This window comes from Penicillium psychrosexuale, assembly GCF_028828465.1.
Source record: "Penicillium psychrosexuale strain IBT 29551 chromosome Unknown utg000004l, whole genome shotgun sequence".
In the NCBI taxonomy this organism is placed as follows: domain Eukaryota; kingdom Fungi; phylum Ascomycota; class Eurotiomycetes; order Eurotiales; family Aspergillaceae; genus Penicillium; species Penicillium psychrosexuale.
The window spans coordinates 4,919,545-4,943,191 of NW_026643189.1; the positions used below are offsets into that span (position 1 = coordinate 4,919,545).

Consider the following 23,647-nt stretch of genomic DNA (forward strand, 5'->3'; position numbering starts at 1 on the left):
ACGGTTGGCTTTAGCACGTTACCAAGTCAGTTCAACTCAGTACCCATTTTTGTACTTTCTAGAGGAATTTTGGGAAGTCCAGCACTAGAGAAATTCAATATTTCTCAAGCGTGTGATTTCATTGAGTAACCTGAGTGTGAAATATGTAGCTAACAGGCCTCTGCGGATGACAGCCCCTTCCCCTCAGTCAACGTTGTTGCTTCTGGTCCCCTTTTTTTGCCTCAAACCACAGACAGGACACTGCACGTCCTTGTCTCCGACCCACTTGCCAGGAAGGCAGAGTACTGGCCATTGTTGAGTAGGCCAGTCTTAATGTTTACTCTGCCATGACAGTTTTCTAGGATGTTGCAGATTTTCCCCATCACCTTCGTTCCGGTCCTGCCGTCGTGATACATCCACTCCACATTCCACCTTTGCTTCACACGAATCTGCAGTAGGGTGAAATTTCTTTCAATATCATTCATGGGGTAGCGAAATAGATGCATTCATACATTCACAAGCACAGGTGTCATGCTAACTTTCAGGGCTCGAGACTCCTCCACCGTTCCGGGTGATTGAACATTGCAACAACATCAGGTGGTAATCGGACATTTCGATGCAGCACATTCCTCCTGATCTCATGGATCACGTCCGCTGTTTGCTTAAACCTGTGGCTCAGAGCCATTCCAAACCGACAGAGCTCAGCAAACGCCTGCCTCGATTCGTCACTTCTTTCCAATTGATGGACTAAGATCCGAAGGCCTGTCTGTACGGCATCGACTACCTGGATGGGTATATGCCTGAGGCCATACGACTGGCGATGGATGCGAAGACAATGCGCCGTTTGCTCGGCGGACCTAGCCTGATAGAACTGGACCTGTTGGGCAAATTGTGGCTCACGGGGGTCGTTGAAAACCTCAAACAGGTATATGATGGCCTGGAGACATTTGATTCTTCACGCAGTATCAGCATACAACAATCACTGGGGTACACGCAACAGGAAGGTAGTCATGCTTACCGCAAGAGAAGGACCTGTGGGATCGGATCTCGTTGTATAGCAGACACACTCGGCCAACGTCTCAGCCAATCAGTCAAACGGTCGAATGGGTCATTAGCATTTATCCACAGCTCATTAAAGCTGGTTCCCCGACGTTTTTCAGAAATGAGCTTCTGAATATCGACTAAGATCATGGTGATCTCAGCTAATCCTTTCCTCACTTGAGGGAGATGAGCTGGCTTTTTGTCAAATGTGATTTTGTTTGAGCGAGGATACGGTATCCAGCCAAGGTCTTCATCGCCACACAACTTGACCCCGCACGTGGGATATGCTAAAGGAACAATCTTCTGCAGCTCAATCGACATTTGTCTGCACCAATTAGTTAGACATTGTTCGTTCTTACGATGATAGGCAGCGCTTACAAGCTCACGTTGGAGACACCCCACGCAGTGATCGTGCGAATCCGTTCCATCTCTGACGACATGTCATTTCCCGACACTGTTGGGGTATCAAAGAGTCCTATATCCCGCGCCAGCTGAGCTGCTTGACTAAGCATCGTCCAGCTTTTCTTGATTCGTCCTTGGGATTTAAATCTGCAAAGAAATCAATATCATGAATACGACTTATTTTTTAAGACCAGGGAAACATACACACAGCACATCATGAGGAGCGCCTGGATATTAGGCAGATCGTGGTCATCGTCTTCAACCTCCCACAATCTTTGTGCCTCCTGGAAAAATTTCTGACCCCGCGAGAACACGTTCTCGAGGGTGGAAAGAACACCAGGGCTATCAGAATAGGCCTATCGAGGTTAGCTAATTGGTTCGTAGCGTGGTAAATTTCCGGAATCCATACGCTGGCGATTGACAGTAAACTATTGACGAGAAGAGGCGTGCAGAAAACTGATCCTCGATTCCCGAATTTCATACTTTCGAGGAAGATACGTTGATCAAGGAACTGCGAGCATGGGTGGTCCCAGGTAAAGTAGAGCGAGACTAGTTGCGAGACCAGAAAATCATCATCTGTGACATTTGTCCACGGCTTTGCCGACACCTCGAAGAGAGGTATGTCGCAGAGGCTCTCTAGTGTGATACGAGCATAAGGGCTAACTGTTGCCCACTGCGGAGGTTTCATGCTTGGAGGCTCTTCTGGTGAGCTTGCTATATTGCCAGGGTCCGATGGTCGTCTCACCGCGTTGCCTGAAGTTTCTACGGGATGCCCCCCATACTCTAAGATTGGCAATTTGCTGGCAGTCGACAAATCTTGGGTGTCTCCGAATGTCGTGACGGGGCTTCCGACCGCATGGGCGATATCCTGGAACGAAGCCTTCTTCCGGATCAAATCCATCACTTTGTCAAACTGGGGTTGGTCAGCCGACCCGAGTGTGCTTAGCAAGGACTCCAGGAGATATTTGTGGTTGGTGAGCTCCTGGATCGTCCGCTTGACGGCAACCTTTCGTCTGAGGTCTCGGCTTGGATCAAAGTGACATTCGGTGTTTGTGGATCGACAAGCTTTACATGGGGCATCTGGCCCCGAACACTGTATCGGGCAGAACCAGAAAATTAGCCGTTTTGTTCCAAGATTTGTGACAACCCAGAGAGAGAGAGAGAGAGAGAGAGAGAGAGGAAGAAAGAGAAAGGGGGAATTCAGGGGTTCACTGATGCAACGACTTGCCTTCCTCTTTGCTGCTTTGCATGCCAGGCAAGCCGTAGAATTCTTCTTTGGCCTACTGACAGCAGTCGATGTCTGCGGAGCGAACAGGCGCGGCGGACCTGGAGCCAACGCCGGAAATGGTTTGTTGTCGTGATGGCTCATCTTCATCTTCATTTTCAAAAGACCAGCCATGGGGAGTATGATTTCCAAAAGGCTGTGTCTCGAGATTTATGGCCGAGATATACCGTGGTTGAATCTTAGGCAAGGCAGAAATGTTGACAAATCGTGAGTGATTTTGCAAAAAGTGCAGGCAAACAACACTCTATATAGCGCTAAACCAGGGTCCTAGCGCTTCCTCTTATAGGCCATCGAAATCGACGTCTCCAACGTCTCACCAGCTGGATGTCAGAAAGGGGGTAAGTGTCATGTCGCAATGATACGGGCGTCACGGTGCGGTGCGTTATTTACGCATGAAGGTGGGACACAACTAAAAGAAACTATTCTGGAATCGGTCTGATCCAAAGTTCACCTGCAGGTGACAAGATCCCAAAAGCGAGGGGGGCGTTTAGCAAACAGAAGGGGAGGTTCGACGCCCGTCACACAACCGGGGTAACCCTGTACTCCAAGCTCGAATTCAGCTGTGATTGGAGAGCGAACAAATTCATCAACTTGCCAATATAAGCCGATGATATGCAGATGGCGGAGGGGCCATCGAGTCGAGGCCTGGGAGATACTGTCAAGAGATTCGGCAGATCGAATATGGAAAGCCTTCGGGCCAGCCTGAACCAAAGCACGAGATACTAAATCCCCCCCAAAAATCAGGGGCGAATCAAAAAACGACAAAGAAAAAAGAAAAAAGAAAGAAAGAAAAACGGACAGGAAAAAAATAAGAGAGAAAAAAAAGCCACCTCCAGGGATGTATCAGTACGAAGACGGAGTACCAAAGGAGATTCTGGGGCGTCGGTACGCGATCTCTGCGATGTGCGTATTTTGATGCCCTCTCGGAATACATACATGCCTTGTTGGAGCTCATTGTCAAGCTTGTTCTATGGCGTTTCCTCTGAACATATGATTCTACTACCCCTGATTGTGTGTCTAATTCTCTCTCTTGCAAAAGACTGGGATCGGATTATCCAGATATGCCGGCCCCGTCAACCCTGATACTGTCAGGTTTGGGACACTGACGCCGGATTTGTTTTCCTATAACTATAACTAACTTCAACTAACTACAAAGCTCATATATCAATTACATATACCGGACTCCATAACCTCCACTTTTCGCCACTTTCTTCATGAACTAATTGGGAAGACATTAGGAAAAACTTGCCCCCATGTCAATATGGTATCCTGGTAAGCATTTGTGGATATCACCCGGTTTACTAACCAGCCACGCTGACACCTGCGGCCTTCACTCCAAGATGACTTCAACCCGGGCGACTGCCTGGAAAAATGTTCCAACAGGCAGGGTTCGCACGAAGGAGGTGAAAATTCCAACACACCGGTTGATGGGACGACCACGAGATGTGCTGCTACACGCTGTAATGCGGAGTTCCTAGGTGATGAAGTGGACTTACTATGTACCAAGGTCGTACATCGTATTCATGGATGTACTACGCCTACTCCGTTCTCCGGGAATAGAATCTTAGAACCTTGTCCCGTCTCAAAGTCTTTTTTTTTTCTCGCTGTGGATCGAATCGGGATTTTCAGGGGAAACATCTTGAACATCCTATCCCCTTCGATGTTGTTTTAATTATAATTTGGCTATCTCGATACTTGAATCTTGTCATGATCCAATCCCTATAATTTGCTTTCTTGCTCTTGACAATCCCCCCTTGGCCATTTTGATCACTTTGGTCGACACTTTACTCGATACATCCCACATAACTTCTTCCAGCGGTTTTCATTGGCGGTTAAAATAACAGCCAATCGGAATCATAGACAAAACACATTTCTTTCTTGGCATTCTGTCACTTTGAATATCGAGCAACTGGCCTGGTTGGCATTCTCACGGCAACACTGTATTGCTGCGCTGGGGATGGTGTCAGCCACATAGAGAGGGTAGCTATGCAACTTTTCCGAGTTGGAATATCTAAATTATACTCTATACATCTACATCGTATTATATCGTAGATTGTGTATACCCGTAACCCCACTACGGAGCACTGATACTATATGGAATACTTTTCCCAACAGGAGTATATTAGTCCGGCGCTATTCAAGTAGATTCTCGGGCCGTTCCAAACTAGTCCTATCCTAGTGGGCTCCGGGGAGAATAATAAATTATTTTCTTTTGTACCAAAAAACAAAATGAAAATGAACTACACATGCTAGCGTCGCGTACTGCCGCTTACGTGCCTGATAAACTGAAATTTAAGGAGATAACGCCGGCTCCGATGCTCTACATCGTATTGCTTGAGGTTGTTAGAAAGTATAACACGATATATTTACTTCGCTCCGCACGACAAGTTCCAGCCCTGTTTAGATCCGGGATCAGGAGCCAGTGAGATCTGTTATGCGGCTGAGATCCCCCTCTTCTTTCCCGTGTTTCTTGGGCATCGAGATTCCCAACAAACCTTTTCCTCAGACCCCTGCAACCAAAAGTACAGTACATGAAGGTCCAAATTGCCTGCAATGTAACGTGAGTTACGAATCTCTATCACCTGCATGTGTGATGAAAGCCCCCGCGCCTTTCTATAGGAGAAGACTCCTGCCAAAAGCAGAATTAGCGTGAAGCGGGACAATAAAACGCGGTTATCCTATAGTTTTGGCTGGTATGCTCGGTAGTTCCGATTTGAATATTCTGGACCAGGCCACTTTTGAATCGGAATTGCATGTGCTTATCTCTATTCGATTGGGTCTGTTCCCTTCCCCTACCTCGATGTACCGAGGATACGAAGTATATTTGTCTATTTCTATATACAAAGTGAGGCTGGAGGTCATTTTACTTCTCATCAGTGGTTCGGAAAAAGCAGCCATGTTTCTTTGGTTGGTCGGATGTTTTCACCGTTAGCGATCACCACCTTTGCCCCCGCTTTTTAGGTTTATTATATCTGTTCTTGTGTAGATTACTGTGGCTCAGTCTGAATAGTGGTTGGGACGTATGGAGTCCTTACTATAATCCGCTCCGATATAAATAGTGATAGACACATCATTTAGCTTTCTTTCTATTACGGAGTAGTTAAAAGTTCCCTTCTTTTTTTTCACTTTCAGAGAATTCACGGCCCGTTAATGCATTGCAGATGCAGCGGGGTATACAGAGTAGTTTGATCCTAACATATCCATTTTTTTTTTCTTCGCCAAGGTTTTTCTTTTCGCATCTTTGCTTTTGCAGTCCCAATAAACTCGGCTCTTGCATATCACGGCGGGTGGATTGATTTTCTGACACCTGCCATTCTACTTCCGGACTCCGTATAACATACGCAAGCCATGTTCGCTCTTTTCCTTTCTTTTTCTCTTACCACTCATGCTCTTTAGGCTAAGATCAGCCAAAAATAATAGTTCGCAGCTAATCATATACGTCATATTACTGAGCCCGATCTTAGGCCTTGATTTCTGTGACAAACCCCTAGATTTTAGCCTAGTCCTGTATTCAATCGTCAGATACTAGCAAGCGATGCTTCAGCTGATGCACATGTCCGTATCCAGTCTGCATTATTGGCTTGAGATCTGTCACATAGTAAGGCAGCAGCATCTGATCACGCCTTAGTCCTTCTATATTGTATAGACCTCGTGGCGGGTGATAACTGCCGACCAATTGCCCCAACAGTACGGAGTAGTCTCGCCCTTATCGAGGACCGTTACAGATGCATTTCTTCTTTATTGTGTACGCCTCGATAATGAACCGAATTTCCCCATCACTTACGTTTTGGATACTTTTTTTCTCAAACCGATAGGCCGTCCGTCTCCTCGGTGAACTATTATTCATGTAATCCTGATTCATGTCATTGTTTCTTGTTTTTACGCTCTGCCAAGGATAGTCTGTCAGTCTCCGAGACATAATGTAGCCGTCATGGGATTATTCGTGGTAACAAAAGCTATAGGGTCAATAGCCATCTGACCTTTGGGTCAAGAACGATTACAATAGATGTATCCATAGGATAGAACGAGGATATCTATGTCCTCAAATAATGTCACATGCGTGGTAGTTCTTCCTTTGCGCACTACTCATTTTACATCCCTACTACGAATCCCTGCCTTGTTTGTTCCTACAATAACATTTTCAGATGGATGTCTGCTTCTTCTCCCATTCTCCTTCGTTATTATCGACAGTAGGGACTTATATATCATACAATGAAAGAGTAAGCCAGTTACTTCCATTCGATCCTATTTAGATGATCTCTGACCCGTCGTTCTTGCCCAGGTGGTCAATGTCATGTCATTTTGTGGGCTCTTCAATATAACGAAATGTCTGTCTTTCAAATCCCAAGTCGAATCACATATCGACTGAACACCGAAGGCTTCTGAATAAACACAAAGGAATGACTAAGTTAAGTACTCAGAACATGTTTCTATCCACTGCGCTGAGCACGAGTGTCTATAAATTGCATTCTGATAGGACAATAAAGACTCGACCATGTCCTGAAAAGAGTCAGCTCAAATTTCACATTCCACATTCATCAACACCCGGCATGTGATTGCAAGTTTATAGAGGCTCGCTTCGGTTCTATATGACATCGCCTTAGCCTTAGCAATCACCGTGTCGATATCTTCTAGCGCATCAATACAACCGTCAAGCCAAGCCTTGCGATCCTACATCTTGATGGCCTCTGCCTTCTGACTTTATAAGAATAAGAATGTGCTAGTCCAGATACCGATAATCGACAGTCATAGTGACCATGGCTCTGATTTGCTTGGGAATACGAGGAAGCAACACCATCCGGAAGTCTAGTCTAGCAACGTTGCCATCAGACCACCGTGGATAACAGGATGTGATGCATTCTGACGGGCTCACTATCGCCCCATGCAGTTTGTAGACCTTCTGTGTGGCATTCCTTTCCCTTTCTTTCTCTTCTCTGACAGACAGCTCATCGGCAAACGCGCAGCTTGCCGTATCAGCGCTTTCCTTTGTGTATCTGCAGAGATGCTTCTTCTGTGTTCTGGTGGATGGAATCTGGCTTGCTTTGTGGTACGAAGCTATATAGACAGGCTTCAGTACAGTAGCTAGTTTCCGGATCTTCCATCATCATCGTCTTTTGCCATCTGGTTGATCACTTCTTCCCTCGTAGTCAGAACCTCACATCAGGATGACACCTGGGTGGCTGCAGATATCACTCCCGGGGGTGCATTTGCCCAAGCTTTTGTCGTTGGTCGTTGAATGGCACGGAGACCTTCTCCGACCCAACCAATGTCAAGGAATGAGCCTCTAAGGTCGGAGTTTCTCCGGGTTGGAATGAGGCTGGAACTCTGTGATCTTACCACTTGTTTTAAGGAGGATTTGAAGGGTGATTGTGAATGAAAGCCTGAATCGTCTTGTTTGCTCTTGGGGGTATGGAGAATGTAACCACCACGGTGTGACCATGGTGAATAGAGTTTTATGTACAGGATACATTGTTAAGATGGAGCCAGAAAATAAACAAGGAGATAAGGTCACAATGACCTATTCGTGTATGATTTTTGATGGAACCGTGGACTAGATACATGTACATATACATGTTGTGTTGTATAGAAAGGTTGATAGTATTCAATGTGCTGTGTGATATATATGTCACCCGATATCAGCTTTATCAAACTCCATGACTGAACCCAATTAACCCAATTAGATAGCATTTAGGTATTTATTGTGATAGTTCATTAGTTGATCGAATTTCAAGGTGGTCATACGATAGCCGGAAATATCATTCAGCTATCATGATTGGTGTAGACTGGGGTACAAAGTATCATTTCCATGAGGTGTTCGAGGCCTTGTTTTGCCATGCTTGATCAATTCAATTGGATATACGGAGTACTGCTACTACATTGGTGTATTCTAGAAGGCAACATGCTCCATACATATTACCCCGAGCAAAGCTTGAGGGTGTAAAGCATGCAAGGATTATGCAGACTGAAGAGCCAAGACTTTCAATGTAGTTCCATAACCCAGTAAGATCGAACTAATATGAACGAGACTTTGCCATAAAAACATGAAGACTACAATTGTAAGTGAATATCAACGCGGCTAGCCTCGGAGATGCCGAAAGTGGGCCTGAAGATAGCCAATATTTGACCCCTCATAGAACGCTCGTAAGTAGAGGGAAAGACCGTTCTATGAATTGGAAGTTATTCTACATAGTTTCAGAGAGATCAATCCTTCAACCCACAGCGTATATATAACAGTGTGCAATGTAGAATGTTTCTGGTGGCAAATAGAGAGGCGAACCGTTCGGCGTTGAAAACTTTTTTTTGGGTCGCAAACGGTTTGGGAGGGGCATTCCATGGGTTCTCCGGGGCAAACCGCTTTTGTTTCTTTTGTGCAGGACATATTTCAAGAAGGTAGCTTCATTTTCGCCATTTTTGTTTTCCTTTCAGATCATTCATTGCCCGGCTGGTGACTCATAGAACCTCTCCTCCTCGACATCCAAGAAAAGAACCCTGATCATACTACAATCATCTCACCATGGGTTCTGTCGCTCCCAATGTCGCTGAGCTGGATGCCTCCAACTTCAATATCACTCGCTCAACCAACCTCCGCGATGTACCTTTGCCCGGCTCCCCAGAGGAGCTGAGCCACTCTCACTGCACCGACCACATGGTCACCGTGAAATGGACCGCAGCCAAGGGATGGGAGACCCCCGAGGTCAAGCCCTATCAGAACCTCAGCATCCCACCCACAGCCTCGGTCCTACACTATGCCACCGAATGTTTCGAAGGCATGAAGGCGTACCGCGGATACGACGGAAAGCTGCGCCTGTTCCGCCCCGATTGCAACGGCGCACGCCTGAACACCAGCTCGCAGCGGTCCTCGCTACCCGGATTCAAGTACGATGAGGTGAAGAAGCTTGTCGCCAAGCTCCTGCAAATCGACGGCCCTCGTATGTTCCAAAATCACTATATCACCAGGCTATACTTGCCTACAATGCGAATGAGAGCGATCCACTAATAATTGTCTCTAGGCTGGCTCCCCAACCCCGGTTCCTTCCTCTACATCCGTCCAACAGTCATCGGAAACGGTCCTCACCTGGGTGTCCAAGTGCCCAAGGAAGCCCTCCTCTTCATTATTGCAGTCCCCTGGCCCGACATGACCAAAATGAAGAAGGATCCCCAAGCCGAGGCCCCCAAGGGCCTTAGACTCTACGCCTCTTCCCCCGATACCATCCGTGCCTGGCCCGGCGGCTTCGGCTATGCCAAGCTGGGTGCGAACTACGGTCCTTCTTTGCAGGCCCACGGCAAGGCCCAGGCTCTGGGCTACGATCAAATCCTGTGGTTGTTTGGCCCGGACCGCCAGGTCACCGAGGCTGGCGCCAGTAACTTCTTCATTGTCTGGCACAACACCGAAGGCAAGCTGGAGCTTGTTACTGCCCCTCTTGACAACCAGCTCATTCTGCCCGGTATCACCCGTCGCAGTGTTCTGGAGCTCGTGCGCGAGCGTTTGTCGCAGAACTTTGTCGGAAAGCTTGCGCCGCTTGAGGCTGTGGAGCGCACTTTGACTATTGATGATATTGAGAAGGCTTCCAAGGAGGGCCGTATTGTTGAGGCGTTTGTTTCTGGCACTGCTGTAAGTTTGAAAATTGTCTATTTTTTTGTTGGAGCTGATATGCTAACGTCACGTCCTGCAGTACTTCATTACCCCTGTTGCCTTGATCCACAACGAGGACACTGATATCAACACCCTGGGCGCCAATGGCGAACCTGCTGGGTATGCCGCGCAGATCAAGTCGTGGCTCGAGGCCATTATGTTCGGCAAGGAAGAACATGAATGGGCTTACACCATCGAGAACGAGGGACAATAGATGAATAAACCGTTCATAGATGATTTTAGATTTAGACTCGCAAGCTGTTTGATTGACGCCGCTTATGCAGGTTTATGAAGCTTAGCATCGTGGTTGGTATCTTTGATGCTAGGGTTGAACTGTATATAGATTTTAGACCTCATTCATAGATGCCGTTGTTTCATTCAATGCTTGTCATTTGGTTATTGAAAAATATAACAAGACGCCAGTAAATGCACCCAAGCTAGATATCAAAAGGAAATCGTCAATTACTTTACACATCTCATGAGTGCGCAGAAATCGAACCACATTCGATGTCCTATTCTCGCATTTCACATATCAACAATCACCGGAGCATACTCTCCAGTCTCGTCGTCTTCGTCATTCCCATCCCAGTCCATTTCGACCTGCTCGCCGTCCTCCAATTGAAGCATACCGTGGCGAACGACAGTCCCACGACGAAGCTCCCAGTTATATTCTGCCTTCACCCACTCTTCAAGCTTGTCAAGCTCTAACTTGACCTCGGATCCACTGTCACCAACGAGGTCATCGACTGACTGACGCAGCTTCATGAGTAGATGTCGCAAGAAAGCCCCGCCTTCATCACCATCAATCTCAAACAGTCCACCATCAACATCGTCGCATCTCTGCAGCTGCAACGACAGTATCCGAAGAACTTCACTCATAAACGCCTCTCTATCCAAGACTGCACTCCGAGACGTAAGAATCAGCTCAAGAAGCCGCTTCCACTGCTGCAAACACGAGTAGTTCATCATAGTTAGCACCATGAGGAACGTAAACTGCAGTTCTCCAAGCAACTGATTCCCCCCAGAAGCCTCCCCAGCATACCGATCGATCAAGTCTCCCAGAGCCCAAGACCGATCCTTCGCAGCTTCCGTCCTTTCGCGTCCGACAGCGCCTTCTCTCCACGTCCGCTTCAAATCAACGGGAATGAAGCCGAATTCACGTTCCGGTTCTAGCTCGTGCGACCCTTCAGCTGGCGAATCGACGCCAGGGATATGATCCGCGTCACAGTTGGCCGTTGAAGCAGACGACAACGCCCATCGCGGATGCCCGTCCACATCAACCTCCGGTTTGCCAATAACGCGTGATAGAAGGCTCGGTGAGATGCGGTCGGTTAGCCCAGACCAATCCCTCCGCCCGCTCTCTTCTGTCTGCGAATCGTCTTCGGTCTGGATACGAGCTTCGATTTGGTGTTCGGGTTGGTCTTGCTCGTTCTTTTCGCCAGGTTCTGCTTCCGTCACGGGCTTGACAAGCATTGAGGGCGCAATCCGGCTGCGATATTTGAAAAGTCCTCCACTCTGCCAGACCGAACCCAGATTCGCTTTGTAGCGCATGCACTCTTGGAGAGATGAGGCGCTCTCACCATCTAGCGCTACCAAGGACTCTGTATTCGCGCTCCATTTCCAGATGTAAATCTCTGGCCCTGGTGCGTTTTGGGTTTGATTTTTGTGGCCTTGCGCGACGAGCGCTGTGTCGTTACTGCCTTTCCCTGCAGTCGTGATGTCACCAATGTAGAACCATGCGCCGCTGCGCAAAGAGAGGGTCTCTGTTGCGCCGGTGTAGAGGAAGTGCCATCCCGGGGAAAGGTCACGGATTCCGTGGAAGTTGGGGGTTGATGTGAAGGTTATGAGGTCGATGCCGACGAGGGTTTTTGGAGGAAGGTCTGGGAGGAGGATTGTTGGGGTTGGGTGGTGGGTGGACATTGCGCTCGTTTTGTGTTGGAGATTGCGCACAAAGTTGGAGCTTTGAGGGAAAGTTGCAGCTTTGAGGAAAGGTTGAAGGCGATTGCGTACTTTGAGCTGTCGGATAAACGCAGTTCTATCTGTTATCGGGAGGCGATCTTTTTTAGATCTTCCCGAGGTCTCTACTTTATTGCGGAGCGAAGCAAAGCAATTATATCATCTAGAAATTAGAACATTATAGAATTACCACATAGCTATTGATACAAGTAACAAATTCTAAGAAAAGGTAAGAATCAACAAGGACCCTCTTTCTGACATTTGGCATTGTGTTAATCATAGAATTCCCAAGTAAACATCCTCTTTTCTCGCTAAGGGACAGGGCCGTTTGACTTGGTCGTGCACCTTTGGCATGGTGGTTGCATTTTTGAGTGAGAAATCTGATCACAGTCAAGCTTATTGTGCATAAATAAGCTTAACTGTGACAGAACGTTCACACTCAAAAAAGAATGCAGGCAGGCACGCTAAAGGTGCGCGACCAAGTCAAATGGCCTTGTCCGCTACCGAGAGAAGAGGAAGTTTACTTGGGAATTTTCCGGCAAAAACAATGCCAAATATCACGCAAAAAGAGTCGAAGGGTCAAAAGAATCCCCTTGCCAACACCCTACCACGAACATAATAGGTGAATAAGGGGTAGGGTAGAGAAGTATGTAAATTAAGACCCCAAAGATGGAAAGGAGGAGCTAGACAAGAGGAGAGAGACGATAGACAATGGAAGAGAAGGGATAGAGGAAGAGGAAGAAGAAGAAGAAGAAGAAGAAGAAGAAGAAGAAGAAGAAAAGGAAAAGGAAGAGGAAGAGGAAGAGGAAGAGAAAAGGTGATGGAGGAAGAAAAAGAAGAGAAGCAAGAACAGAAGAAGAGTCCTTTATAAGGCGTAGAGATTACAATTGAGACTGCATAGATTCAGACGTCAATGGGTGATTCTTACCTTTCCAAAAACGTCCATGGGTAGATGCTTCGCGGGATGATACATGAAGGTGCAAACGAAGTCCTAAAGAGCAGGACGATACAGAACAACACATCTGTACAACAACAATAAACTAATGTCTGAACATCCACATGTCCCTACGGGAGCTTCAACCAGGCCTCGTAAATCTAGAGGGTAACTACTATCATCTTACAACTGAGCTCATCAGGAGCTTGCTATAATCCAGGATATATAGGTCAAGTTATTGATTTAGCACTACCTAATCCAACAGCAAAACCCGGGAGTTGATTTTCAGCGTATGAAAAAAATTGAAGACCAGGCGATCAAGGCCGTTCCTCGCGTTTATTCCATCCACAGATGCAGGAGAAGCCCGCAAATAGCCTCCAATCCAGCAATGCAATGACTTGCAAGGGAAAGGGAAAGACCAAGCCGCACACGCTCACAGACGGCGACCACGGCGACCACCCTTGCGACGAGTAGAGTCGGAGGGGGTGGGGGTGACGTCCTCAATGCGACCGATGCGCATGCCGGAGCGGGCAAGGGCACGGAGGGCAGACTGGGCACCGGGACCGGGGGTCTTGGTGCCGTTACCACCAGTGGCACGGATCTTGATGTGGAGGGCGTTGATGCCAAGCTCCTTGCAGCGGACAGCGACGTCCTGAGCAGCCAACATGGCGGCGTAGGGGGAGGACTCGTCACGATCAGCCTTGACCTTCATACCACCGGTGACACGGCAGATGGTTTCGCGACCACTGTAATCAAAATTTGTCAGCCGACATCATCCTTTGTGTTACGTTCATTTCAATTGCGCTCGATTTCAAATGCGAGAATTGCGGGTGGAGGGCGACTCACGAGAGATCGGTAACGTGAACGAAGGTATCGTTGAAGGAGGCGAAGATGCGGGCAACGCCGAAAACGAGCTTGCCTATGTAGATAGGTTAGATCTCATGTTTTCCCCAACTTCTTCAACTCGAATTTTGTTCATAACTTACCATCACCGGCGAGGGGGCCGAGGGAGACGTTCTCCTTAGCGGCAGCGGGGGTCTTGGTCTTGGGGGCCATTGCGACTGTTGTTGGTGGTTAGTGTGGATGGAATACAGAAAGGAAGGAAAAGTCGGATCTGATCCCACTTGGATGTTGAAGAAAAAAGTGGGTGTGTGCCCTAGGGAAAATTACGACCTGTGATTGGCTCGCAGTTTCAAGCGAGCTAGGCGCCTCAGGATTCAGGTGTCATGCATTTATATCCGGATCTCTAGTCGGCCCGGTGGGCGGTGAAGATCCTAGCTCCGGTCAGTATTTAAATTTTTCGTTCGCCCAACTTAATTCTTTCCAACATTGCAATTGATCTTCCCAGACTCGAGCAATTTTCGAGTTTGAACCTCGACTGGTCCGAAACAACCTTTAGTGGTTATCTTTGTCACCGGCTTTAAGGGCCACATATTATTCCTCAATCGTTTTAGGCGCACTTGTCATGATGGGTCGCACCAAAGAAGATGCCTCGATCGGCATCATTGGTATGGGTGATATGGGCAAAATGTATGCCCAACGCCTGAGCGACGCAGGATGGAGGTAAATGGCCCTTTTTTCCGGCACCGCAGTCCCAATATGCCTCAAATGGTAAGCGTCCTATCCTACCCATCTTTCTATGCCCATCCCCTCAAATGATGACATGAGTGCATTTGGCTCGAGTACGGTTTGGTTGGCGCTGTCATACCATTCTGGTTGATGGCTAACCAGCTGGCTGTCGGTGATGTTACACCCACGCTACCTTAATTTTTTTTGTCTGATCCTGTTCAACCTCATTCTATACATCTTCACTTTGCTGTTTGAAAACATACACTGACAAGTGAAAAAGATTTTACAGATTCGCATTGAGCCTCATCATAACTAATCCTTTAGACCTGACATAACTAACGTTGCATTTTGATACCAAGGATAAACGCGTGTGATAGACCTGAGAATTTTGAATCTTTAAAACAAGAGTTCGCTTCTCAAGTACGTCCCCTTCTGGGATTATGCCACCCAAAAGCTCAAGAAGCTCATTGTATATATAGAAAGGAGTCACCATATTCCCCAATGGACATCTCGTCTCAAGAATTAGCGATTACATTCTGTACAGTGTAGAGGCTGGAGCCATCGACAAGGTCGTGGCGCAGTACGGATTATGTATGTGTCGAACCAGCGCCGCTAGTCTGCTTCCATCGCAATCACTTTCTGACCCGGATTTAAGCAACCAAGGTCGGTGCCATTGTCGGTGGCCAAACGTCCTGCAAGGCTCCAGAGCTCGCCGCATTCGAGAAACACCTGCCCCCCGATGTAGAGATTGTATCTTGCCATTCGCTGCACGGCCCCAAAGTGAATCCGCAAGGTCAGCCTCTGGTATGACCAACCTCAAGCCTGGATTCTATTCTATCTCGGACATGCATTAACAACGCGGTGACCTAGGTCTTCATCCAACACAGAGCCTCAGACGAAAGCCTCAAATTCGTTGAGACGATCCTTTCCTCGTTCGGCTCCAAACATGTCTATCTCACCGGTGAGATGCACGACCGTATCACCGCGGATACGCAGGCTGTCACTCATGCTGCTTTCCTGAGCATGGGAACTGCCTGGCAGGCCAACAATCAGTTCCCCTGGGAGCATGGACGGTGGGTAGGCGGTATCGAGAATGTCAAAATCAATATCACCTTGCGCATCTACTCGAATAAATGGCACGTCTATGCCGGGCTCGCCATCCTCAACCCAGCGGCGAAACAGCAGATTCGCCAGTACGCCGAGTCGGTCACAGATTTGTACAAACTGATGATTGGAGGACAGAGGGAGGAGCTCAAGCTTCGGGTAAAGGCTGCAGGTGCGTCAGTCTTCAGACCTGGCTCCGAAGGACAAGATCTGTTGTTGAAGGACGAGGTGCTGGATCGGTTCTCTCTGTCTAATCGGCCGCGCGGGAAGGCGCCGCCGAACAGCCATCTCAGTCTGCTTGCTATTGTTGACTGCTGGTCGAAACTCGGCATTGTCCCTTACGATCATATGATCTGTTCCACGCCGGTATGTATCCAGTCATTGAGAGCATATTGCCAGATTGCGGTTATATTAACATCCTGCAGCTTTTCCGTCTCTGGTTGGGTGTGACCGAATACCTGTTCCGTAACCAGGATCTCCTGGATGAGGCATTGGATACCGCAATTGATGATAACACCTTCCGCTCGGATGATTTGGAATTCACGTTTGCCGCAAGGGTATGTCTTTCGCAATATCCCCTTCGTCAGTTCGTGCTAACTTGATGTGATCAACAGGCATGGTCTGACTGTGTTTCTTTCGGTGACTTTGAGTCCTACCGTCACCGGTTTGAGCGGATTGCGGAGTACTTCGCGCCGCGTTTCCCTGAAGCTGCCACGCTTGGCAATGAGATGATGAAGACCATCCTGGAGAAGACTACCTCCAATAACTAATGAACTGATAACGGTATAAAATACCTACATGTAGGTATTCATCAGTATGAGCAAGCCTAGGAAGAAAGAGCGGGATACTAAGTAGTTTATCAGAATATACGATCTTCAGATTCTACTATAAATCAAATGAAAATCAATTGAATGATCAGACCATTCTCAACAAGAGACGAAAACCCCTTTGGTAGGAACACAGCTCTTCAGCATGGCGTGGTGTTGCAATGTTGGCCAGGGCTGGAGCGATAAGATCCCTTAGTCAGCAGTTTGTTTCTCCAGATCTGGCTGAGCCGAGCATCTCGTAGTGGGACAACAAGAGCAGTTCGACGATCACTGCTGTGCTCAAGTTAAAATTCGACCACCCTTCGACAGGTGGAAATGGCCACTATTTCCCTTTGATCACCAACCAACCTGTGACCGCGCCCCTCCATTACACTTCCCCATACTGCCCTTCCTCCGCTCCGCTCGACCCTCCCGCTAAAACAAGCGACCTCAATGCAGCCCTCCGATACTCAGAATACTTGCGATAGATGATAGCGAGCCAGCACGGCTGGATGGAGCTCTATGGCTTCCGGGCACAACTCAGCATACTCCGCATCGACTCATCATCGTGCACTGGGTGATGGACGATCCTCGCTCAGTCAGGATGGCGGCTCTGCCGATGGGAGCTGGCAGGACAGTATCTCACGAATCGGGAGGAACAGGCGATCCGAGTCTGGAGGGAGCAGCAACATGGGCGGACGGGGAGGATCATTGGCGCCCTCATTAGCTCCCTCCATCGGTGGACCAGGGAGCTTTAGTTCGGAGCTCAAAAGCACCACTTCACGCAGTGTCACACCTCGACCGGACGACCAATATAACAGACGTGCGAGCAGATCGATCGGCGAGGCAGATTTCCACACAACCGAACAGCGACAGGCTTTCCTTCGAGACAGAATCGCGAAGGAAATGAAGATCAAAAGCGGAACCGAGAATATGCTGGAGGCACTGCTAGCAAAACCACCAAAGCAAACGAAAGAGCAGCGTCTCAAGGTGGAGTCGGAATTGAGCTCATCGAACCGCAAGCTGATCGAATTGCAGCATGAGTTGGAAGAAGAAATATTACGTGCGCAGGCGCCGGCATCGACTCCTCCACGCGGCAATCGCCTTTCGAGCCTTTTCCGAGCCAGTCCCATGCGCTCACCATCACGAAACAAGGATGCCGTCGGATCGGTCAATGGTGATAGGGAGGAATATGGTGATGGTGACGTGGAGTCACCAACCTATGTCCTCTCAGAAACGCTGCAGGCGTTGGAGATAGAGGGGATGTCGCCTGATTTTTATGTCGAGCGCGCCAACAGCTTGGTTGAATTATTCAAACGGCATCCCACATTGAAGTATGACCTCGCGTGGTCTGTTTTTGGCCTACGCGTTCAAGTCATGCTTTTAAGTGACAGTAAAGAGGTGGTAGCTGCGGGTTATCGACTAACACGCTATGCCATCGCTGATCGCAAATCCCTACAAATCATCCGAACACTCCACACCGACGAGCTGGTGATATTGTCTCTGGTTAAAGAAACCAAGGCAAGCATTGAGAGGGAACAGGCATTGAAGTTTGTGAGAGGCTTCCTGGATGTCAAAGACGGTGTCCGGGAGATATCACGCGCCGTTGTGCGGACCATCGTTGCTATTGCTGAACATCATGAAGACCGTCTTCGGAACATTTCAATCATGACCGTGGCTGAGATATTGGTCAAAGACCCCGAACTGGTTGCTTCTGCCGGTGGATTTGCTGCCTTGCACGACGCGCTTGCAGAGGGGACGTTCGGCGCCTCAGAGTCTCTGATATCAAGTTTTCTGCATGTTGTGGACACCCCCCGTAGTCGGAAGTTTCTTCAAGGGTCTGAACTTGAAGCTGTTCTTACGCCTTTCACGGATTCATTATCCGACACATTACGCAGTGGGAGATTAAAGTCGGCAGCGCGAGCAATTTCTGCGATGCTGAAGACTTGGCCCGGACTGGTAATTCTTGCAAGACATGACTCACAACCATTGCGTTCTCTCCTTGATTCGCTTCATTACAATGATCCTATAGCCCGAGACTTGATCATGGAGCTATTATTCGACGCTCTGCGAATAAAACCCCCGTCCTGGTCGTCATCTTTCCTTGCGGGCAGAAGACTTACAACTTATGGCAGAGTCTCGAATCTTCGCTCTGACCTTGAAACATCAAGAGCCAGCCGCGCTCTCAACGACACCAACAGCAACAGATTTGATCTGACTGCTCATTTCTCTACTCTCATATTGGCCGGTTTGGTTGAGGCAGGGCTCCCAAAGGTATGTATTGTTTTTTACCCCTAGGCCTGGCTTAGTGCAAGAGTTAACCGAATACAGGTTCTCTCCGACGTCATTGAGGATGAATCTGATCTCTCGCTCAGACGTAAAGCAACTCTGTTATTGACAGAGGTTCTCAAGCTTGCCCAGCATTCTTTACCCCAAGCCGTCAGCGCACAACTTCAAGTGCTTCCACACCTAATTCCACCCGCAGTCGACTTTGAAACTGAGAATCACGACCTTTCAACCGCAACTATCTTCCAAATCGATAGTATCAATCGGACATTGGCGCGTTCTGGTGGATATCCCAGTGGGCAGGGTCGATACAACATGGAGACAGATTTATCCGTTTCTCTCCTTCCCGCTGAGCAAGGGAAGGACAAGATGAGTCCTTCCATGGACGAGACCCAGTTCCGCAATGCTATTCTGGAGACTCATGTCTTGAACACCGTCAACTTCAATAAGTGGAAATGGGACATTATTCACCGTCTAGTGGAGGGTCCTCTTACGAATCCAAAAAGAATGGATGAGGCAATCAAAGGCTCCAAGTTCATGAAACGTCTCATTGGGTTTTACCGACCTTTCAAATATCGCTTTGCCATGGTTCCAAACACAAAAGCAAATCAACGATATGTTCGAACCGGCTGTGTTCTCATGCGTACTCTCGTTATGACCCCCGAGGGCACCAAGTACCTGGCAGAGAACAAATTCCTTCGCCAGGTTGCAGAATGTCTGGCCCAACTGGACCGCATGAGTGGGCTGACGTCTGCGTCCCCGCTTTTCTCCAAAGACCAGATGGCCAATACTCTCAGTGGAGGCTACTTTGCGATGCTAGGGTCATTGAGCGGCGATGTCAACGGGCTGCTCATGATGGAACGATGGCATATGCTCAACATGTTTTACCACATCATTGAGCTGCAAGATCGCAACGATCTGATTCAGACTCTGCTAGGAAACATGGATTACAGCCGCGAAAGTCATCTCCGCGTCATGCTCTCCAAGGCGCTGACAATTGGCTCCAAGGATATCCGGATATTTGCAACCAGATTCCTACGCAAATATGCTGTTGGGGATGTAACGCTTTCGCCTCAAGTGGCGATTGACAACGCAGAATGGGTGGTCAAACTTCTTGTCACCCAATTATATGATCCCGAGGTCACTGTCTGCCAGGTCGCCGTGAAAATTCTGGAAGAGGCATGCAACCAACGGGATTATCTGGAGTTCGTGGTCAAATGTCGACCCTCTCTCGATCATCTAGGTGAAATTGGTGCACCGCTACTTCTCAGGTTCCTATCGACTTCCGTGGGATATCACTATCTGGATGGTCTTGATTACATCACCCAAGAGATGGATGACTGGTTCCTTGGCCGCAATGATAGCTATGTTGGTCTTGTTGAGGCTGCTCTTTCCCGAGCTTACGTCGAGCAACCGCGCCGTAAAAGCCTTGTCCCCGAGGATCTGGTGGACCTCCAGGATATTGGGTTGGTACCACCGCATTTCTACCGAGAACTTGCACGAACTGCCGAGGGGTGTAAGCTACTTGAACAATCGGGCCATTTCAATGAATTTGCTTGGACGATTCGTGATTTCAGGCTGGATGAAGAAGACAACGAAATGCTTCTCAAAGCTAAAGGATGCCTCTGGGCTGTCGGCAATATCGGCTCAATGGAGCTTGGCGCACCATTCTTGGATGCTGAGATTATCCAACGGATTGTGCAGATAGCAACCAGTGCAGGAGTTCTCACTATGCGAGGCACTGCTTTCTTTGTTTTGGGCTTGATCTCTCGCAGTCGACACGGACTCCAAGTCCTGCGGGGTTTGGGCTGGGATTCCGGGGTTGACCAAAAGGGAGATTCACTGGGACTTTGTCTCCCTACCGATTTCCGAAAATTATTCTTGGTGAGTATCTTCCGTCCCTTCACTTTCGTCTCATTATACTCATCCATCTAGATTTCCTTCCCTGGCTTTGATTATAGATCGAAGCGAACTCCCAAGGAGAAACTCAAGGAAGCCACCACGGACTCCGATCCCGGCAATCAGCGGATCTTGAAGTTGATCGTCGATATGGGCAACACGGTACTCTCCAAACGAGCCGCTTCTGATCTTCACATGTATGGCTCTCCATTTTGATTCCGCGAGTTCTTACATTTGCTCACAATTCTTAACCACAGCCTAAAATCTAAACAACCGGAGCGATTCCACCAAGCCCATCTCTTCCGCAAGACCCTATGCATTCTGGAGAGTCATCATTATAGACTCCCAGCTCGACGTTTCGCCTTGGACTTATTCGACAAGAGTGTCATGCGACGAATCGTCCTTGATGAAGATTCCGACTCGGAATCGGACTCATCTACTACTTCCCAGTCAGAATAAACGCCTTGATATTTGAAATTTCCTGTCCTGCAAATATACCCTGCAAGACGGCTGATTGGGTGCTTCTCTTTTTGTATTCAGAGCGACGATTTACGCATGTTCAAATCTATGACTTCTAAAAATACAGGACCTCAAATTTCCTGACCGGCGTAGATCAGTATAATTTTGACATTGGTCAGCAAACCAGTGCTATCCAGCTCGTATATTTCCCACACAGTATCAGCGATACTTTCCGGAGGCAGCACTGCCTCAATCTGCCTACCAGGGCTGTAGACCTGTCGAGGTGGTTACTCCGTAGGTCCCGATGGGCTGCCGCTTTATGAGAGCGGTCAACGTCCTGCCCGTAGTCCTGTCCAGTATTCCACAGTGTGGACTAATAACCACATCCAGCCATACCTACGTGTAGGTGGGATCCCGAACTTCTATGCCTTCGCCCACCTGATTCAGATATGAGCCACCGTATAGGGGCTGTGAAATCTCGATCTGGATGCAAAACTTGCAAGTAAGAGTTTCCGCCACCATTTTCGGAGTTAAGCTCTGACCGCCGACCAGAATCCGAAGAGTCAAATGTGGCGAGGAGAAGCCCAATTGCCTTCGCTGCTCTAGCACAGGACGGAAGTGTGAATATGAGAGCAGAGGGGTATCTCCCTGGGCTCCCTCCACACCCGGTCTCGAACTGTCGTCTCCAAATCCAGGGCGACGAGAACGTCGCGCATTTGAATATTACTTCCAACATGTGTCCCAACATCTCGCAGGTGGAATGAATATTGATTTCTGGACGGGGGTTGTTCCGCAGATCTGCCGCAGTGAGCCCGCAGTGTGGGATGCAATGATTGCAATTAGCGCATTGTACGAAAATCCAAAGCAGTGCATGGATTTTCATTTTTTGAGAGATCCCCGAAATAAGGCACATTTGCTTGATCATGCTCAGCAGGAAGCATTGACATGGTACACGCGATCAATCTCGGGTGTTTCTTCACAGATCCAGCGAGGCAGCGCAGATCCGTACATTGCAGTCATCAGCTGCGCACTGTTCATCTGTGTGGAGACAATCCAAGGACATATGGAGCAGGCCTTGGAGCTCTACCGACAAGGCATCATTTTGATACTTGACCTCCGTGCCCAAATCGGCCATGGAGGAATACCTACCAGTAAGGCTGTTCTGTTGGAACGCAGCATTGCTCCCTTATTCCTACGACTGGGCACAAGTTCCCTTACCATTTCAGGGACTCAGTTCCCAACTGAACTTCTCGCCTTCGTAGAAACAGATCTGAGCGCTGGTTTCGCATCTGCCGATTCCGCAAGAACCATTATATCCGCCATAGCTGCGGAAGTTGCTCTTTTTGAGCGCGAGGCGAAATTACACCTCAGAGCAGTCGGTGCGGATTCCGCTGTTAGTCCAGAAATGGTCGCAAAAAAAGAAGCGCTTCGAGCCCGTCTCGATCAATGGCATCGGGCATACACCAATACTTGCGAGAGAGAAAACTCAGTATCCAATGTTTCTATATACCCAGAGCCTATCCTGCTCACGCATCATGCTGCTACTTTGATTTGTGTGACAGGATGCTTAAGGCAACAGGAAACTGTTTTCGATATCCACTTTGAAGACTTCGTTACTATCGTCGAGCAGTCTAGGTTGATTCTCGATGCCTTAGTAGGGCCAAATGGTGCCCAACCACCCTTTACCTTTGAGCTGAGTGTAGGTGTCCCTCTCGCCATGACTGTGTTGAGATGTCGTGACCCAAGCCTGCGGCGAAGGGCTTTGGATCTATTGCGACAAGCGCCTCCGATACAAGGATTTTTCAAATGCGCTCCCGTGGCTGTTTTGTCGGAAACATTGATGAAACTGGAAGAGGGCTATAACCCTGCCCTGAGGCAAGTGAACACAGTGGCACTTCCTCACAAAGTCGAGGCAACTAGGTCGCAAGCAGCACTCATCCCCGAAGAGGCTCGTATACATGACTATGGCATCTTCAGGCGGAATGAGTGTCAACCTCCGTGGATCACCGAGGAAGATCTTGCACCATTTCCACACTGTTCGAATCAACTATATCTGGGATTTTCAAGGAATCAATATGACAACGAAAGTAGCACTTGGCGGCCGACTTTTCAATGCATACCGTTGGAGGCCAGTTTTGAATGATCTTTGAACGTCTGTCGAGTCTCGTTCATGTGTATTATTAACTAGGTATATGAAACTGCCCTTCCATATAATCATGCAATGCTCCTAAGGTCCCGAGGACTATTATCACAACTCAGTAGTAGAAGCTTCTAATATACATGGCTGAGCGAAT

The 23,647-nt window shown here is 48.3% G+C and overlaps 9 protein-coding genes across 9 annotated transcripts; 6 read left to right on the top strand and 3 right to left on the bottom strand.

The window, feature by feature from the left end:
- Nucleotides 1-520: 520 nt before the first annotated feature.
- Nucleotides 521-2,821, bottom strand: N7518_007758 (putative C6 transcription factor; the record flags this gene model as incomplete). The annotated part of the gene is made up of 5 exons (XM_057188685.1): nucleotides 521-932; nucleotides 998-1,345; nucleotides 1,399-1,569; nucleotides 1,627-1,778; nucleotides 1,832-2,821. 5 exons carry the CDS (start codon nucleotides 2,819-2,821, stop codon nucleotides 521-523), a joined length of 2,073 nt encoding a protein of 690 aa, XP_057040388.1.
- Nucleotides 2,822-3,968: 1,147 nt separating this feature from the next.
- On the top strand, nucleotides 3,969-4,185 carry N7518_007759 (uncharacterized protein; the record flags this gene model as incomplete). The annotated part of the gene is made up of 2 exons (XM_057188686.1): nucleotides 3,969-3,979; nucleotides 4,017-4,185. The coding sequence occupies 2 exons, from the start codon at nucleotides 3,969-3,971 to the stop codon at nucleotides 4,183-4,185; spliced, it is 180 nt and encodes a 59-aa protein (XP_057040389.1).
- Nucleotides 4,186-9,221: 5,036 nt separating this feature from the next.
- Nucleotides 9,222-10,554, top strand: N7518_007760 (branched-chain amino acid aminotransferase, cytosolic; the record flags this gene model as incomplete). The annotated part of the gene is made up of 3 exons (XM_057188687.1): nucleotides 9,222-9,636; nucleotides 9,718-10,319; nucleotides 10,381-10,554. The coding sequence occupies 3 exons, from the start codon at nucleotides 9,222-9,224 to the stop codon at nucleotides 10,552-10,554; spliced, it is 1,191 nt and encodes a 396-aa protein (XP_057040390.1).
- Nucleotides 10,555-10,865: 311 nt separating this feature from the next.
- N7518_007761 (AAR2 splicing factor family protein) lies at nucleotides 10,866-12,260 on the bottom strand (the record flags this gene model as incomplete). The annotated part of the gene is made up of 1 exon (XM_057188688.1): nucleotides 10,866-12,260. One exon carries the CDS (start codon nucleotides 12,258-12,260, stop codon nucleotides 10,866-10,868), a length of 1,395 nt encoding a protein of 464 aa, XP_057040391.1.
- Nucleotides 12,261-12,843: 583 nt separating this feature from the next.
- Nucleotides 12,844-13,117, top strand: N7518_007762 (uncharacterized protein; the record flags this gene model as incomplete). Its single annotated transcript, XM_057188689.1, has 2 exons — nucleotides 12,844-12,874; nucleotides 12,966-13,117. 2 exons carry the CDS (start codon nucleotides 12,844-12,846, stop codon nucleotides 13,115-13,117), a joined length of 183 nt encoding a protein of 60 aa, XP_057040392.1.
- A 546-nt stretch (nucleotides 13,118-13,663) lies between these two features.
- N7518_007763 (40S ribosomal protein uS11) lies at nucleotides 13,664-14,286 on the bottom strand (the record flags this gene model as incomplete). Its single annotated transcript, XM_057188690.1, has 3 exons — nucleotides 13,664-13,976; nucleotides 14,077-14,149; nucleotides 14,217-14,286. 3 exons carry the CDS (start codon nucleotides 14,284-14,286, stop codon nucleotides 13,664-13,666), a joined length of 456 nt encoding a protein of 151 aa, XP_057040393.1.
- Nucleotides 14,287-14,698: 412 nt separating this feature from the next.
- On the top strand, nucleotides 14,699-16,673 carry N7518_007764 (prephenate dehydrogenase (NADP(+)); the record flags this gene model as incomplete). Its single annotated transcript, XM_057188691.1, has 7 exons — nucleotides 14,699-14,793; nucleotides 15,159-15,219; nucleotides 15,279-15,390; nucleotides 15,455-15,603; nucleotides 15,670-16,269; nucleotides 16,329-16,460; nucleotides 16,518-16,673. The coding sequence occupies 7 exons, from the start codon at nucleotides 14,699-14,701 to the stop codon at nucleotides 16,671-16,673; spliced, it is 1,305 nt and encodes a 434-aa protein (XP_057040394.1).
- Nucleotides 16,674-17,231: 558 nt separating this feature from the next.
- Nucleotides 17,232-21,353, top strand: N7518_007765 (putative cytosolic regulator Pianissimo; the record flags this gene model as incomplete). Its single annotated transcript, XM_057188692.1, has 4 exons — nucleotides 17,232-18,983; nucleotides 19,041-20,879; nucleotides 20,931-21,091; nucleotides 21,152-21,353. The coding sequence occupies 4 exons, from the start codon at nucleotides 17,232-17,234 to the stop codon at nucleotides 21,351-21,353; spliced, it is 3,954 nt and encodes a 1,317-aa protein (XP_057040395.1).
- Nucleotides 21,354-21,802: 449 nt separating this feature from the next.
- On the top strand, nucleotides 21,803-23,496 carry N7518_007766 (Zn(II)2Cys6 transcription factor; the record flags this gene model as incomplete). Its single annotated transcript, XM_057188693.1, has 2 exons — nucleotides 21,803-21,855; nucleotides 21,906-23,496. The coding sequence occupies 2 exons, from the start codon at nucleotides 21,803-21,805 to the stop codon at nucleotides 23,494-23,496; spliced, it is 1,644 nt and encodes a 547-aa protein (XP_057040396.1).
- Between the last annotated feature and the right edge of the window lie 151 nt (nucleotides 23,497-23,647).